At 39.1% G+C, this 16533-nt stretch overlaps 1 protein-coding gene across 2 annotated transcripts in view; it reads right to left on the reverse strand.

Annotated features, from left to right (window-relative positions):
* Positions 1-1333: 1333 nt before the first annotated feature.
* Positions 1334-16533, reverse strand: part of ZZEF1 (zinc finger ZZ-type and EF-hand domain containing 1) — a 59900-nt gene continuing 44700 nt past the window's right edge. For both annotated transcript variants that reach the window (XM_086762775.1, XM_086762774.1), the window contains exons 45-55: positions 16022-16210; positions 15552-15652; positions 14889-15024; positions 13420-13779; positions 11367-11510; positions 10285-10453; positions 8324-8422; positions 7389-7554; positions 5716-5866; positions 5100-5171; positions 1334-4457 (exon numbers count right to left, since the gene is read on the reverse strand). In XM_086762775.1, the coding sequence (XP_086618901.1) occupies positions 4383-4457; positions 5100-5171; positions 5716-5866; positions 7389-7554; positions 8324-8422; positions 10285-10453; positions 11367-11510; positions 13420-13779; positions 14889-15024; positions 15552-15652; positions 16022-16210 (1662 nt within the window). In that variant the 3' untranslated portion in view covers positions 1334-4382. The remainder of the gene's footprint in view (positions 4458-5099; positions 5172-5715; positions 5867-7388; positions 7555-8323; positions 8423-10284; positions 10454-11366; positions 11511-13419; positions 13780-14888; positions 15025-15551; positions 15653-16021; positions 16211-16533) is intronic.

Genomic DNA, 16533 nt, shown 5'->3' on the forward strand with positions numbered 1-16533 from the left:
CCAGTTATTATCCAGCCCGGCCTCCTGCAGAAAAGCATCCTCTTCACATGTATTAGTCTGGTTTCCAGCACTCCAGCAGCTTTACCTAAAGACCAGGTCATGCTTTGTACGGGCTCCCACGGTTGCGGTTGTTGTTTGTCCCTTGAAAACAAGGTACGGTGCTTGTGCCGGTGGCTTCCCCAGCAGATACCCAACACCACTTCTGCTTCCAAGAAACCACATTAATCACTAGAAAGGGAAAGTACCAAATGAGATTGCTGGGCCTTTGTCTGCTCCAGCGTGCCCAGGTTTTATAGCGACGTACCTTCATGGCTTTGCAGATGGTCACTCCAGATTTGGAAAGGTATAAAAGGGCAAGTCTTGCCCTAACGTTTGCAAAGACACAAAACCCACTGGAAACGTCACATCTGAGCCAGGCTCTGAAAACTCAGGGCTTTGGGCCAGTTCTGCTTTAAACAGGAGGAGGAGGTTAAAAACGTCACCCACTTATAAGTTAGCCTGCAGCCTAATTTTGTGCTCTTGGAAGAAAAAGTCTTAATGAACTTGATCTGAAAAACAGTGGTTCCCAAACATTACAGCTGTGACCTCTGCTACATGCCAATGTCTGGGACCACACCAAATTAAACAGCAGATTAAACCGAACTTGTTAGATTTATCACTCAGCTGACACCGGCTGAAACATCAAACCCGGTTGTCTCAGGGAGCGGTCCCCGCTCTCCCACAGCTTCACAACCGTACTATCTATTTCTATCTCATAAAATTACCCGGTAAGATCATTCTCTGAGCGCGTGGAACAGTGGAAACAACTTACAGCTTTGGGTAAATACGGAAAAATGTCAACTTCCTCACTTATGCTTCCCTGAACAACCCTTTCCTCAAGCAAACTCGTGGTAAATAAGCTTCTAAACGAAGCCCAGTGGACCTGGAAGGTACAAGCACTTCGCAGATAATCGCTGCTAATTAGAATTAAGAGTTGCTAAGACAAATCTCAGCGTTACGTGGGACATCCAGGGCCCCATATGTGTGTGTCAGGTCTGGAAGTAAGCACACACAGGCACTGGAACCGATGGATACCCATGGGAAAACACCACTTTGAGGAAAAGGCCACTGGAATGTAAACAGCAGGGCCGGAATTGGAGAGAGGACTCCAGAAGTTTGCATCCTGCGCAGTCCCATACACTATCAGGTATTTACTACCCCAGGAGGAAAAGCACGTTTGCTCACAGGCACTGAAAACGAACATTCATGAGAAAACCCCTGGCTCTCACTGCAAATTCCAGCATTTCGCAGTCAGTGGGGAGAGGAGAAAAGCAAACAAAACCCAGACACTGTGTTGTACTTTTTTGTTTTTATAGAATTTTTACAATATATTTCTCTTCATTTGCATATTTTACCCACAATCTGTAGCTTTCTTTTTACATGTTGAACTGAATTGGAATAAATCTAAAGGTTGGATATATTTTAAACAACTGATAAAAATTGCAAAGTAGTAAACTTGTAAGAAAAGAAATTATAAAACTCTCTTGTTTAAGTGTTTAATGAAAGCAAGTCAAATGTATCATTAGGAACAATATGGTTTGTTTTAAACACATCATAGGTGATTCAGGCAGGATGACTTTTTTTTCTTTTTTTTTTTTTTATATTAGGCACATTTTTTTTCAGCATACCTGTTTCCCAGACAGTTTTATACTATTTCAATAGCATCATCCGCATCCACTCGGAACTGCTGCAGGATTTTCAAAATGTGATTGATCATGAATATTCATTATTGGTATTCTCTTCCTCTTTCTTTAAAACTATCAGAAGGAAAAAAAAACAAAACAAACAAAAACCAAGTGTTTCTTGTCTCTTAAAAAATCCACAATGAATGATTGAGTTGTAAGGCAGCAACAGATTCGGTGTCAACTCAGGTCACAGTCCTTCAGTTCCATCTAGTGGGTAGAAATTATATTTAGTGGACACTGTTCCTAGACAGTCCCTCCAGGGCAAGACGACTGACTGGCAAGGCCAGTTACTGCTGGTAGAGTAAGTGGTACACCTAGTAAGGAACACTGGCCACTCCTGTGTCGTCCTTGCAGCCTCATGTCTTCATACAGAAAGCAAAAAGACAGTCCGATGGAAAAAAAATGTGAATATGATAGAGCCATGACAGGTTCTGTGAATGGTTTATTTACAGTCTTCATCCCTGATGCGAAAAATGAAAACAAGTCTTCTTTGACTGAAACAGGCAGATCTCAGCAGCATGCTACATGCCTTAGCACATCAGCCCATTGCACATCCTCGACTGCTTAGCCATGGATTCGCGCTGAGGCGGTGAACAGAAAGTCCTACTGCTCACGAAGAGCAATTTCAAAATGCTCACCTGTCCCATCGATATGACTCCCTACAGCTGACTTAAGAATGTCTTGTTTTGGTGGAGCAACTCCCTGTTCTCAGAATCTGTTCATGCTATTAGTGTGAAACAGTTGGCTTCGCAGGGATCTCTCAAACAACCCTGCAGTGAGATTGCAAATGCGTTACTCAGACGTGGGAACAAAACGATCCACGCGTTAAAGATACGCCACGACTTGGATAATTCCCCTCCCATCGTGATCTCATTCGGGAAGAAAGGAGGGCTTTAACCTCCAACTACAGTACACTTGAGGAGGGGTTTCAGAGCAGTATCTCTCTGCCTCCTGTCAGTCTTTGATAAACAGCATGGTTTTTCCTGAATTCTGGCACTCTCATTTGGTAAGAGGGCCACTCCATTCCTGAAGGCAATGGCTTCAGCATAGTGCTTCTTGGTGGTCAGTTTGACTTTCAGGCAGAATGATCACATTCTGATTCAGCCTCATCCCCTGCAGAAGCACTCGCTTTGCACTCCCCTGGCTGAACAGAAATAAGTCAAAACATATTTAACTACAGCACTAGAAGCCATCAAAAAAAAAAAAAAAAAAAAAAAAAAAGGGATGCATTACTGCACATTTCCCTCTCAGAGGGAGATTGGACCACCCTTAAAATTCCAGCCCCAGCTGACAAGACCATCGATTCCGAGGTTATCTCCAACGCGGTGCTCCTGTGCATGCTCCACATTGTTACTCAGGCACCACTCACCTGTTGGACAATCAAGGTCAATAGGTATATTCCCTTCTGACAGCGCCACTGCCTTTACACAACCTGCATCCAGTCACTACTGAAGCTTTTGGTTGCCTTTTCCCCATATTCTAACGTTGACATGAGGAAAGGAAGAAGAAAATAATCAGCATAAAGAGTTCTTTGAATTCATGCTTGACAAGACCAGCTATCCATACAAGGGGATACAAAATACACTCCCAAATCCTTCTGTATTCTTTTTAACTCTTTGGAAAGGGAATAACCAGCATAGCTGAGCAGGAAGAAAGCCAATTTATTTCAGTATAGGTCTGCAATTCATTCCATGTTCACTAAGAGTAATGCAGTTATTGCTCTATAAGATAAGACTGGATCGATCATTAACCCCCATCTGGAGTGCTGGGAGTCCAGGTTCCCAGCATGGCCAAGGACGTCCTAACTGCTAGTATCAAAATAACTAAAAGAAAAAAGCCTCATGAGCAATTTCTTGAAAAGATGAGATCTTTGAGAAACATTTAAGTTCCTCAGCTCTTCATATTACCACTGCTTTCTCAAGGGAGGCCAGCCTTTGCTCTCTGCAGTAGAACGCTGTACTACTTAGAATAACATACTGGAGATAAATTATGGTAAGAACAGATGATCCGGCTGATTGAATCAAAGAACAGGAGAAACATTTAACCTCTTGCATGAGAATGTTCTGAAACTGGAATCCTTTAACTGCTATGCCTATCACCCAGAATTTGTTTTACAACCTATAGTTTAGTAAGAATTATGGTTCTGTTCCTTGGGCAGTAGCCTTCAAAGCAAAAGAAAACATGACTGGATTCACACGTGGACCATTTCTGGTTTGCCTACGTCACTTCAATTGTATGTATGAGACGCTGCTGACGGCATCGCTCCGAGTTCAGCAATATTTTCAAAGCTGTCACATTCTATCAATCAAATTTCCTTGGGAGCAGATGATACCAACGCAGGGGGCTTCCATTCTCATACTTCAGCTACTTTCTTTCATTTACTTCCTCTGAATAAAAAAAATATTGTTCCATTTACTCTAACATGCTACAATATGTGCATACATAACTGTAGGTGACGCGCGAGTTACTTCAAGATGTGCTTTTTCATTGAAGTGCGCTTTTACTTTTACAAATTCTACATCAAGGTGGAAAGAAGGAAGGCTGCAGAGTGCTCATACGCTGAAGCTGAAGGAGCTTTTCCTGAACGGAGTTAAGATGTTTGTTCCAATGTCCTATGGACAAACTACTCTATCCCATGCACTCCGGCCTGAGCCAGTATTAAACATTCCAGAAACTTGTTGATTTGTTTGGGTAGTTAATGGCAAGGCTGATAGCAGCAATGTTTTTCAGGGCCTAGAAGAGAGAAGGAAAAACAAAGTCACGACAAAGGTTCTCCTGAAGCCCAAAGTGAATAGAAATCCTTGTATGAGATTAAACAGAAAGAGAGAAATAACCATCCTGTTTCTACCATTGCAGTTTCAGCAAGGCAACTGCATTTCCAGTTCCTGAAACATCAGCCCCCTTCCCCATTCCCATGTTTTGGCATTTGAGAGGTCAATTCATAGAATCATAGAATGGTTTGTGTTGGAAGGGACCTTCAAGGGTCATCTAGTCCAACGCCCCTGCAAGGGGCAGGGACATCCCCAACCAGATCAGGTTGCTCAGAGCCCCGTCCAACCTGGCCTGGAATGTTTCCAGGGATGGGGCTTCCACCACCTCTCTGGGCAACCTGGGCCAGTGCTCTACAACCCTCATTTGGTAAAACCTGGTAACACTTACAGCCCATTTGCGGCACATCATCTGCCTATTAAAGCAGAAGAATTTGCGTGTAGTTCATTCACAGGTTTCCAAGGTCTGTCATGGTATCGTAAAGTCCAGGTACATTCATATCTATTTTATAAAACTCCACTGGGCAGTCAGAAATCATTTATTATCTCTGTCTGCCAGAAAAACAACACAAACCCACACATCTCTGGGGTTGTGCAATCTCATTACCTGTGCTGTGCAGCGATGAAGATGATCTTCAGTATTTAAGGCAAGCAAATACTCCTGCAGAGATCCAAGCTCCTGCAGGCAGAAAGCAGTCAATGAACACCAACATTTCAACCAAAGATGCCATCATGCTAATTAACATTAAAATGCTGATCATTATAGAAAGTGCAAGAACCAAAGGCAGCAGAACTACACACAAGACTCTCTTGGGTTAGAACACAGTTTGTGACCATAGAAATCAGTTCATTACTGACTGTTTGTAAGTAATGTTCAAGATCAACTCACGGAAAATCACATTCAAATGCCTTTAAATTAATTATTAAATCAGCCTTCCCCTCAGAGTAGAGTGGCTTTAGGGTCGCCTGCCTTAATCACACAAGGAAGAGTGATGACTATTACTGAAGGTCCCATGATGGAAAAGGCAACAGCGTGCCCTTCTATTACAGTTTCCTCCCAGACTCCACAAGAGTAAGCTGTTTATGTGTCTGAAGCATTTAATGTTCCTAAAGTTCTGATGAATTTTGCCAAGACAAAGGAAAACTGCATTTACTTTAACACTAAACTACAAATCACTCCTAGCACTGGGGAGAGGAGGGATACAAACACAGGAACTGCTTACAGTAACTCTGTTTTCCGTAACAAAGAAGAGTTCTGCAAGTGCACGATGAAGAGGAAGGAGAATACCAGGCTTGGCCACATCATGACACAAGTTGTTTTCCATATGGGTGAAAAGCTGCCAAAGTGGCTTCAACAAGGTGAGGTCACAGTCCCTGAAAAAAAATAATTTAAAAGAAATAGTGATGAAATAGTGAGTAATCATCATCTTAGGCCTGTTTCTGGGACAAAACCAACCAAACAAAAAAAATCCCAAGAAATTTAAGAGAATATAACCACACAGTTTTGACAGATGTATAAATAAAGGAAGAAACAGAAGAAGCATTTTCAAATCTAAATTCAGTCAGGTGTTTCAGCACAATGAATTTCATTCTGAATCAGTGAAGTGGAGAAAACCTCACATCCACACACATATCTAAATGATTTCTCAAAAACTGAGTGGCCTCATGAAATCAGAACTTTAAAAAAACCCTACATATATCACTTTCCTAAACGCTCTAGCTCCACTGCTTGAAATTATACAATACCAAACTACAGCACTGGGCAAGCGATGCCCTTCTTTAGGGCAGACAGAGAAAAATTGATATAGAACTTCACAATTCCAGCCTTGCCTCCTTCCTACTCCTGGGGGTTAAAGCTAGCTAACCCAAATGTCACTTAACCTACAGACAGGATGACAAATATCGTTCACTGGGAGGGGAAAAGGGGGGAAACTCAATTTCAGAATCTATGATCAGATTAACACAAGAAGAATATGAAATACTATAAGCACAATGGAGACTTGATCTTTTAGCAATTAAATTTGTTGTCCATGTGACAAAGCAGACATTTTCTGATGAAAAAAACTAAGTGAACTTGAAGATGTAATAAATCCATGATTAGAGGTAATAATAAAATCAGTTGTTTGGACTTGGATCCAGATTAGTATATCTAAAATTTACAAAGAGTTAAGCAATGGTTCTATGTAATTGCGTGTTTTTATCACTATATGTAAATATACTTTTTGACTTCTCTATCAAAGCAAGCTAGGAGGATGCTCTCAATTTCGTGATTGCGCTTATTGTGAACTGAAGGGCCATAACTAGGATAAGTGTCAGCATTCCAGCACTGTTGTTCTGTGCTGTTAATGCAACTATACACATCTGCAAGACACTATAAAAGCTCAACATTTCTTTTCATAAGAAACACCCGTGCAATATATACTTAAGCATTAGCACACCTATCCCTTCTGAAACTCAATAACAGGCTTAGTAGTACAACTAAAAATAATAATTTAGAAGTTATTTACTTCACGGAGAATCAGATCATCATTTCCTCAGTTGATTATTCTATCCTCACCTTAAATCTGAAGTACGATTAATACAAAGAGAATATATTTCTAGAAAATAGACTGAAATCTATTTTTTGTCCCATCTCAGGGCAACTTTTTTCTTCTTCACAAGAATATTTGAATTCATCAGACGTTTTTCAAAAGCCAAGAAAGACGAGAAAATGCGTTCCAAAAAATCCCTTAGAGTAAGTTTCTGCTATCAAGGCAATGTGCATTGTATCCAAAAGGCAAATAAAGAATACCTACTTCAAACTATGGTTTTCTGGCTTGAAAATAATATCAGCTTAGTCACTTTTTCTTCTTCTGCCCTTTGCCTTTTAGCGTACAATGTAGGACAACACACTTACCTCTGGGCACTGCACTGCACTATCTTCAAGAGCAAGTGGATAGCCTTCAAACGCTGGTGACCAGTCTGACGGCATGCTACCCCGACCTGCCATTCCCAGATTTTGGCCAGCGGGAGGTGAGGAACTACCCTTTCCTCAGACAGCATCTGCTTTAGAATTTCAAACCCTGGGGAAATTAAAAAATAAAAAAAAAATTAAACAGCTGTTACTTTTGTAGGGGCCTATATCCTGTTTGCATACTCACTTTTCTCCATAGACTAAGTATTGGTCTGGCAAGCAAGAAATATCGAAGAAAAACACCAAACAAAAATCTGAGCTAATTCTAGATTACATCCTGACTTAGATAAAAATTAGAATTAATCCTATCTGAAAGTAAAGTATTGCCCAAATAAGGCAAACAAAAGACAGGTCCTCACTATTACATGATACGCAGTAGAGTTTTGCTGACTGCAAATCATCCACCATATTTAAATATTTAATATTTAGCATTTAAATTTAAAAATATTTAAACTCTAAAATGAACTAACAAAACCTTTCATGCTATATATAGAGATTAGATCCAGAACCAGCTTATTTTAATGGATAACTACTTTTTAAAAACACAATTACAATTCCTTCTGTTTCCAATTACAGCACCTTGGAGAGTTTACTAAATCCTGTGCATAATTATTGTCATATAATGAGACTCTGAATGCAAATAACATTATTGTAACTGTTATCTCCAAGCCTCTGTGGAGATTTGGTATTTCTAGCATGAAGTCAGAGCAAATAAGAGACATTAGTCAAGTTTCAACTGGAACAAAACTAATCACATTATTTCCAAAACACTGGAGAAAGCAAATTCTAAGTCAAAAAAAGGAATAACCACAAGTCTGTCAAAACTTGGCAAAATAACTCCAAAAAGTCCTTGCAGATACATTCTGAGCAGTGCTTACCCGTCTGAAACCTTCCAAGATGACCTGCTGTCACTGTAAACTTATAACCCCACTCAGTGTTACTCATGTCAGAAGTAAATCGGTAATAAAGCGTGTCTCCTGTGTACATGGGAAGGAAGGAAATCCACATTACTACCTTCTGAGTTACTTTTGCTATCACAAATCCAATTCAAACGAAAAGCCTGTCATTAAAATAAATTAATCCTAGATATCGTTATTCAGGAGAGGTGATAGTTTACTTTTTGGTAATTATGAAATGCACAAAACAGTAGCATAGAATCATAGAATTGTGGAATCATTTCGGTTGGAAAAGACCTTTAAGATCATTGAGTCTGCAACCTGTAGTCAACTACACAGAAGAAGAGGGAGCTAAATAAACTCTATACCGTACACAGTTAAACTTTACTTTTAAATTGTGTAGGGATCAATTACGATTTATGAAAAAAGAACCTTCACACAGGCAGCCAAGTTCAGAGTCCATTACGACAAAAAAGTAAAAAAAATTGTGAAATTGAAGTTGCACTGCTCTTACAGGTCAGAAGGGAACAAAATTGTTAAACTTCATCAATTAGAGTGGAAGAACTATCAAAATGTTTAACCATTTTACAATCAGGCAGTGCAAGACTCGAGAAGTTCTTGTTGTTGTAGCATCTACAGCCTCACAAATGCTGGTAGTTAACTAATGCTGAACAAAACATATCCTTACCTGTTGTGCTCTGTAATATCAGATCTGGTTAAAACTTAAAATTCCCTTCTGTTCCATGAAAAATCCTATCAGCTTGGGACAAGTATGCTAGTTTTCATTGGGAAGCAGAATGTGCAATGTTACAAAAAGGAGAAAAATTTTGAAAACATTTTTAGGATTAAAAACCAACCAACCAAAATCTAAGAACCTGTTCCCCTGTTGAAACGCAGCCATTGCTCTCCCCTACTTCTAGGAGTCTTGAGAAAACCCTGCCCTCAAATGAAAAGCCCAGAAGCCTTCAAATGCCTGGTTTCAGCTAAAGACTCTGGAGTGAAATCAAGAGCCTTGAACCAGTCAGCCTTGGCTGGAAATGAAGTTTCACAAGGTGAAACTCAAGTTTCACAGCCAAGGCTGCTCCAAAACAATGGGCCTCAAAGTTCAGTTTCTTGGCAAACCTCTGCAACTATTTGTGAGGAACAGGAAGACAGAAAGAAGTTCCTAAAAATCCAGAATATTTCTACAGAACACACGTTTGTTTCTAACTAGCACCCTGTAACTCAAACTACTTTGCCAAGCGAGTTCCTAAATATATTTACAGCTACCGGCAGTACTGAAGTTAAAACCTTCCGGCAGCGCCGCAGAGCTCAGTGGGTTAAAACAACTCAACATAAGAAGCATGGGACCATGCAGTCCTGCAGCTCACCGACATTTGCTACTGTGTTATCAAAAACCTGATTAAAGAATCCAGACTGAAGCTGTCAGTCAAATGGCTGATTTATTTTTTTTCAGCTACGATCTGTACAACAACTGGAAACACGGCACTGGCACACACTATTTGTTCTGAGCGCTAGTGCAGCACAGAGACAGGAGATAAGTCTATCTGGCTTTGTTGTTTTTTTTTTTTTTCTTTAAAATGTGTTTCCTGTGGAAAGTAAGACAAGGCAGAAACAATGTAAGTGAATATCATGCAGAACAAGGACCACGTTAGAACAGAATCAAGATCAAAATTTGTTTCCAGTAGCTGGGTACGTGCTTCGAGGTGTGGAAAAAAAAGGTCAAGTAGGAGAACAACTGATAAGCTAACTTTTAAGAAACAAATGCAAGAGCAGCACGTCAGAGCAAACAAACTGAGACAAGAAAAGGATTTTTTTTTTTCCCCCCCTCACGTATCTCAGGAACATCTGCATTTAACTCTCATCTTTCAGTAGGTTCTCTCAAGAGCCCTGGATACCAGCAATGCCCTAGACGTGTGCACTCTGAAACACTGCATATTCACCTGGAAGCTCAAAATCATTCCATTTCTGCGGAGACCCACTGAAGCTGTGCCGGTCCTGCTGGAAATCACTGCTGCTGGACATGAGCAACTCATCACAGCCTTCTTCTGTATTACACTGAGAGTCAAATTTGATTGAGAGGTAGATAGCACCAGGAATGTGAACTTTATCCTGAGAAATAAACACATGATCTTTGTATACTGTAAACCAAGAAGCTACTTGACTTTCACCAAACAAACAAGGGAGATATAACAAATATTGCAGCATCTCCATGGGGAAAAAAACCCCATTCTTTATTTTTAGGATGAACTAATTTTTAAAAAGTAACGTATGGATTTTCTTTGTATTAGCTGTTAAGAGTATAAAAATTAATTGCTAGCAATGCTTTGCTTTTTCAAAAGTGGTAATCGTTGTTGATGTTCACCTTATTGCCAGAACCTAAAGATCTACACACATTTTAATACTAAAAGTCAGAAGAGTCAGAGCTGCAGGAAAAAAAAAAATTCCAAGACTGCTCAGAGACAATAATTACTTACCAAACTATATTAGAAAAATGCTTTTAAACAGTAAAGATGATCTTTTTTTCCAAGAAAAGAAAATCAGAAACTATTTGTGTCAGGAGAAGATAGTTTAAAATAAGAAATACAAGGAAAAAAAAACCACTCTACTTCTAGCTTTTGTCTAAGAGCACAAGGAAGTAACAGGTCAACTGAAACAGACCTTTGGATGAAAGGGTAGAAATATTTGCTCATTAAGGCCCTGAAACCATTTAAGTAGATGATCTGCTTCAAACACATGTGTAGTAAAACCATTTAAGTTATGCACTTTCCACATGACTGAATTAGGACTACATTATGAAGTGCCTTATTGGGGATATTTCGTTGCATGGCAAGGCCTCAGTCAGCTGGCATCAGCATCTTCAAAAGCAAGACTGAATAGGATATTTCACAGGTCCTTCAGGCATAGAAATCTCATGGGCATACACATGGAACATTGTGAGACTTCTGCTCCAGCCACCTTGATGTTTTTCAACTAGCTGTGAAGTCACGCAACTCCCCCGCCCTGCAATGCACGTATAACTCACCTCAAAGTTCGTATTGTTGTTATAAGGATGTTTGGATTCACGCATCTGGACTGCCATTCCGGGTTCCTCCATGAACTGGCAAGCTGTCAACGCCATGGTTCCTAGCATGCTCTCATTGCACCCGTGCAGGACTTTCTGCAGAATCTAGGGAGACGCAACACATCATGTGATACAATTTGCTATCAACACAACATTTACAAACTTAAATGCTGATGACTCTCACGAGTCATTTCCAGCCACACAATGTTTCAGAGGAGAGAACCGAGCTACTAGCAAGAAACAAGACAAATTCACAAGTTCTGTCTACAAGTGTGATCTCCCTAAGTGCAGAAAATTTTACTGTCCTCTGTTCCAGATCTTTGAGTCTTTATCTGATAAAAACATGAGAGCTATTAGCCACATCTCTTTCCACAAATGCTAGAATCGAGGCTAATCCATAAAGTAATTAACAGTAAACAAAAGCTGTAAACAAGGAAAATAAATAAGCTTTTTGTAAACATACTGAACAGACAACTTCAGCTTCTTTACCTACAGGTTTTGATTTGAATAAAAACTGTCATATGTTTTAGCCTTCAAAATGTACAGCTCCATGTATAAAAAGGAATGAGTAAGTAACAGTTCAGTGGCTGTAGTGTTTGAAAGCACTAGATGCAAGAGTTGCATCTTTAAAAACACATATAACCACGATTTAGTCTATCAGGACACACTAAATAATAATTCAGAACAACCTGAGTCTCCACTTTTTCTTATTTTTCACAAGTGCAAAAAAGCTTTGAATGGGGAGTCCAGCTACTCACAGCCCTTTCCAGGTCATTACAGCAACTTGTTACATCCCTTCCCCTCTTTCTCACTCCTACAAAATGTAATATTAGCTGAGACCAAAAAGTTCATCTTCAAATCAGTCAAAAATTGATTTCTTGGGGAAAAGGAGTTTAGAAAACAAAGACAGTATGTAGCACAGCTCCCTGAATGTGTTCTTTGACCCCACAAACTTGCAGAATAGCCTAAGACAAAGGCTATGCTTTTGCATTTAATACACCTTAACAGATTTTTATTCTATCAGTTCATCTCGTCATTTTCTGAACCTATATAAACGCCCTGCGGCAACAATTTCAATGACATACTGTGTCAAGAACAGTTCTTTTGGTTTGTTTTGGATCTGCCACATTACCTTAATCAGACACTCCTTTGTTTTCTTACTGGGAGGTTCAGGGAATGATACTTGCTGTTAAATTTTGAATGCTGCTTACTGTTTTGAAACCACAGAGAAAGAGGAACAGACTTTTTCATTACTCCTCCTCCCTCAATGCCTGCACAAGGCAAAGATCCAAGATGAAGAAAACGAGTTGGTTCCTCACACTGAAGTTATTCCATGGCTACAATAATCCCTGCCACTCTTCTCCAGATCTTTTCCAATTGTACTGTCTCTTGGGTTGTTTGTGGGTTTTTTTTTTTGTTTGTTTGTTTGTTTTTTGTTATTGTTGGGTTTTGGGTTTTGGTTTTTTTTAAATAGGACAAGGGAGTCAGCTCACATGCTGTAGTCCAGATGAGAGTATACTATAGGTTCAGTGGCATACCAATGCCTTCTGTTTTATTTTTAATTCCTTCTTTTAAGATTCCCAGCACTTGATTTGCTTCGACTGCTGTGAAGCATTGAGCTGACGTTTTCATCACAACATTCTATTATAATTCCAAGATCACTTCCACCACAGTAACAGTCAGTTCATCACTGGAGGAGCAGCTATTACAAAATACACATTAAGTTCTAACAAAATGCACTGCCTGTTTTACCAGTTTCTCTATAAAGATTTAAATTCCCCATATAGCTCTTTCATAACCGAAAAAGTTGTCGCCACAGAGCTAGTTTTCCATTTTCTGTTAACAAATTCAGTACATTAAGAGCCTGACAGATTCCAACTGCTTTTTCAGAACTAATTTAAATTTTGAAGTTTCAATGTAGTTTAAAAAAAAAGAACTGCAAGTAGTTTTGTTAGTCAGTCTCATGGCATGTAGGCACAGGGCTTATTCACAAGCAGAAGTGAAATCCACTTACTTTTTCCCATAACTGCTTTTCCTCTAGCTGCATTAGCATGTCCAGTATGTATGTCATATGGGCTGGGCCACTGAGATCTAGGATTTCCTCATTTATTGCCACGTCATCCGGCCACTCAGCTAATAACAATGCCAGCACATGCCTGGCATAGAGAACAGCAGTTGCCTCGTTTACACGATACAAGTAGTCCCTCACAGCCTTTTTACTTCTAGAGTCCAGCTCCTTGTGCAAGAGAATTGAACTCTTAGTACGACGCTGCTTGGCGTAACTAAGCTGTAGATCGCTCTCTGTGTTGGTTATCAGTTTCTGGGCGACCGGATTGGTTTCTTCTGTTGCTTTATCACAGAGCACAGGCTTTGACTGCAAAAAAAAAAAAAAAAGCAAGTTTGAAAATAAGATCTCAACAATTTACTTCCTTATGTTTCGGTATCTGACCAGTCCAGACTGCAAGCTGAATTTACAAATTAATTTGTCTTTTACGTACAGAAAATCAGATGCATCAAAGAGCACAAAAGCATAATCTCGCACGTACCTACAGGGACAGAATTCCTCAAAAAGACTCTTTGTGTCAACAGACTTCACTGTACACAGATACATTCACGACTGTACATATGAGCAGAAACAGCAATTAGAATTATAACCTGAAGTGTCAATTTAAGCTGAACTACAGAGGTAAAGCAACAAAGTGCCATGCTATTTGTGACCTCAGAATACAATTACAGAACGAGGCAAGCTGGGAGGGACCTTTGCAGATTGTTTGGTCCAAACTCAGCTTAAAGCTGAGCCACCTTCAAAATTACGTTAGGTTCCTCGAGGCTTTGTCCAGTTCAGTTTGGAGAATTTCCAGGGGTGGATATTTCACAGCCTCTCTATGAGCTCTTGTAAGGTCTAATTTTTTTTTGCTTGTAATTACATGAAACTACTTCAGGAAGCTCTTGATCCAGTTTGCTGTGAAATTGATACACAACTGTGGTGGTGACACCACACGGCCAGGACTTTGCACCCAAAATAAAGCAAAGAACTGTGGGATCATGTTACTGCATGCAAAACCTAAACCTTGCAAGTGTAGTGTCTACTTCACAAGATAGAGTCACTACTTCCTTGCTCTGCTTAAGTTACTGTACGATAACAATAGTATCATAAAACAGTAACACGGCATAATCTTACAATAATTAGATACAATCTCTCTTGTAGAAGGAGAAGAAATTACAGCGTGCAATCACAATTTGTTCTCCTGATCAGAGAATCAAGTTCTCTTACTTCCTTAAAGAAGAAATTACAAAGCAGAAATATTTCCTTCTTGTTGTATCCACTCATTCATTTTGACATAGAACATAAACAAATTATTTCAGACGTTAAAAAAACAAACAAACAAACAACTCAAGTTTGAAGTTACTAAACAAAACTGAAGTTATTCAATGCCTAAATGAATTACTTCACAATTGCTCCTTTTGTGGAGACATACGTACCAAACAGGGTAAGATGATCATATCTGTATCTACTGCTTTTGAACTCTGCTCCTCCAGCCTCAAACGCTTGCTGGGTTGCCATTTCTGGGCCAGTGTTCGGATCCTCTCATCTGTTGTAATTACATCTCCATCAAATCTTAAAAAGGCAAAAGAAAAAAAAAAACAAACACCAACACATATGAGTTTCAAAAGTAATGCAAACTAAATTAGTGCATTAAGTGCAAGTTAAATCTTCCCACCTTCTGAACATTTGTTAAACTTTACCTATTTTTATCACATTATGTTAACTAGATCCCTGTTCTAACAAGTCAAAGGTTTTAAATGTTATAAAATTGCTCATCTGTGATAAAACAGTGGCTCCACAACGTGCTTTGATTACTAGAAGCCAGATGTAAGCTCTCCATTCTTCCTCAGTTAGGATAATTTAGAGACAGTAGATTTTCATATGGGAGTTCTCATATTGAACAGAACATGCAACATATTTCAGAAGATGGTGACTTGTTTCCATAAATACAACTCAGTAGGAGTTTATTTCCTTACTTTTTCACACATGAAAACCAAATCGTATCCTTGGAACAATTTCTATCCGGCAACCATTAGATTTCAGATTACCACTCACATTTAGTAACTTGGTTTTTCTGCTGGACTCAGCCTTTCACATACCTCTTTTGAACTTCCAGGAAAAAAGAATCTGTTCTTTTCATTTGCAACTCATACATGGCTCGAAGAATATGGAGAGGTGCATTAAGTGCATCATGTGTCATCTGAGCAGGGAGAGAAAAAAAAAAAAAAAGAAAAAAAGAAAAAAAATTACATTACAGGGGAAAATAAAAATGAGTTTCTTTAAGGATGACCTAGGTATTATTTTCCCACTTATCATACAGGTAGAGAATTAATGAACTTAATATCTGGATTAGTAAAAATGAAAAGTAATTTCACAAAAAGCTTTATAATGATTTTGTAGTGTTCATTACTGTAGTTCTAGTTTATTTCCTTTAGATACCAACACATTGAAGTCAAGAGACCCATATTCTGCAAATTTAGAAGAAAACCAGTCATATAAATTACCAAATATTTTATGCAACTAGCAAATTCACAGTAAATTCAAAGGAGGTAAAATTCAGTTTAAGTACCAAGAAGCAGATTTTAGTGGCTTCATCCAAACCCTCCAGAGGATCAAGTTTGTTCTGCTCTAAATCAACAGGACCAACAACGGGTTGCTCCACGTCTTGATCTTGTTCCCTTTCTTCCAGTTCAGTATCCTCACGTTCAGCCAGGGAACAGATCTCTTTCTTTGAGGAATACAGCATTATTGACAAAATCTGCACAGAAAAAAAGGTAGCATGTAGTGTGACAGCTGTAGATATTATTAATGTATATGCAATCAGCAATTTATAAGAACATTATAACGACTTGAACAGTGCTTAACACACAGTATTCTAAAAAGACGCAGCACCTAAAAGAAAAAAAACAAACAAACCCAAAACACAAACCCAAACCATCTCCCACTTCACAAATGGGTTACACCTTCCAGGCTGCTACAAAGACCACTTAAGTGATCAGCTGAAAGTGTAAAAAATTGAGCAAATAATTATTTAATCACTTCAGTAAATCAAAGGTTTGAGGATTCTTAGACAAGAACAGA

This window comes from Chlamydotis macqueenii, chromosome 19, assembly GCF_036417535.1.
Source record: "Chlamydotis macqueenii isolate bChlMac1 chromosome 19, bChlMac1.mat, whole genome shotgun sequence".
Classification (NCBI taxonomy): Eukaryota; Metazoa; Chordata; class Aves; order Otidiformes; family Otididae; genus Chlamydotis; species Chlamydotis macqueenii.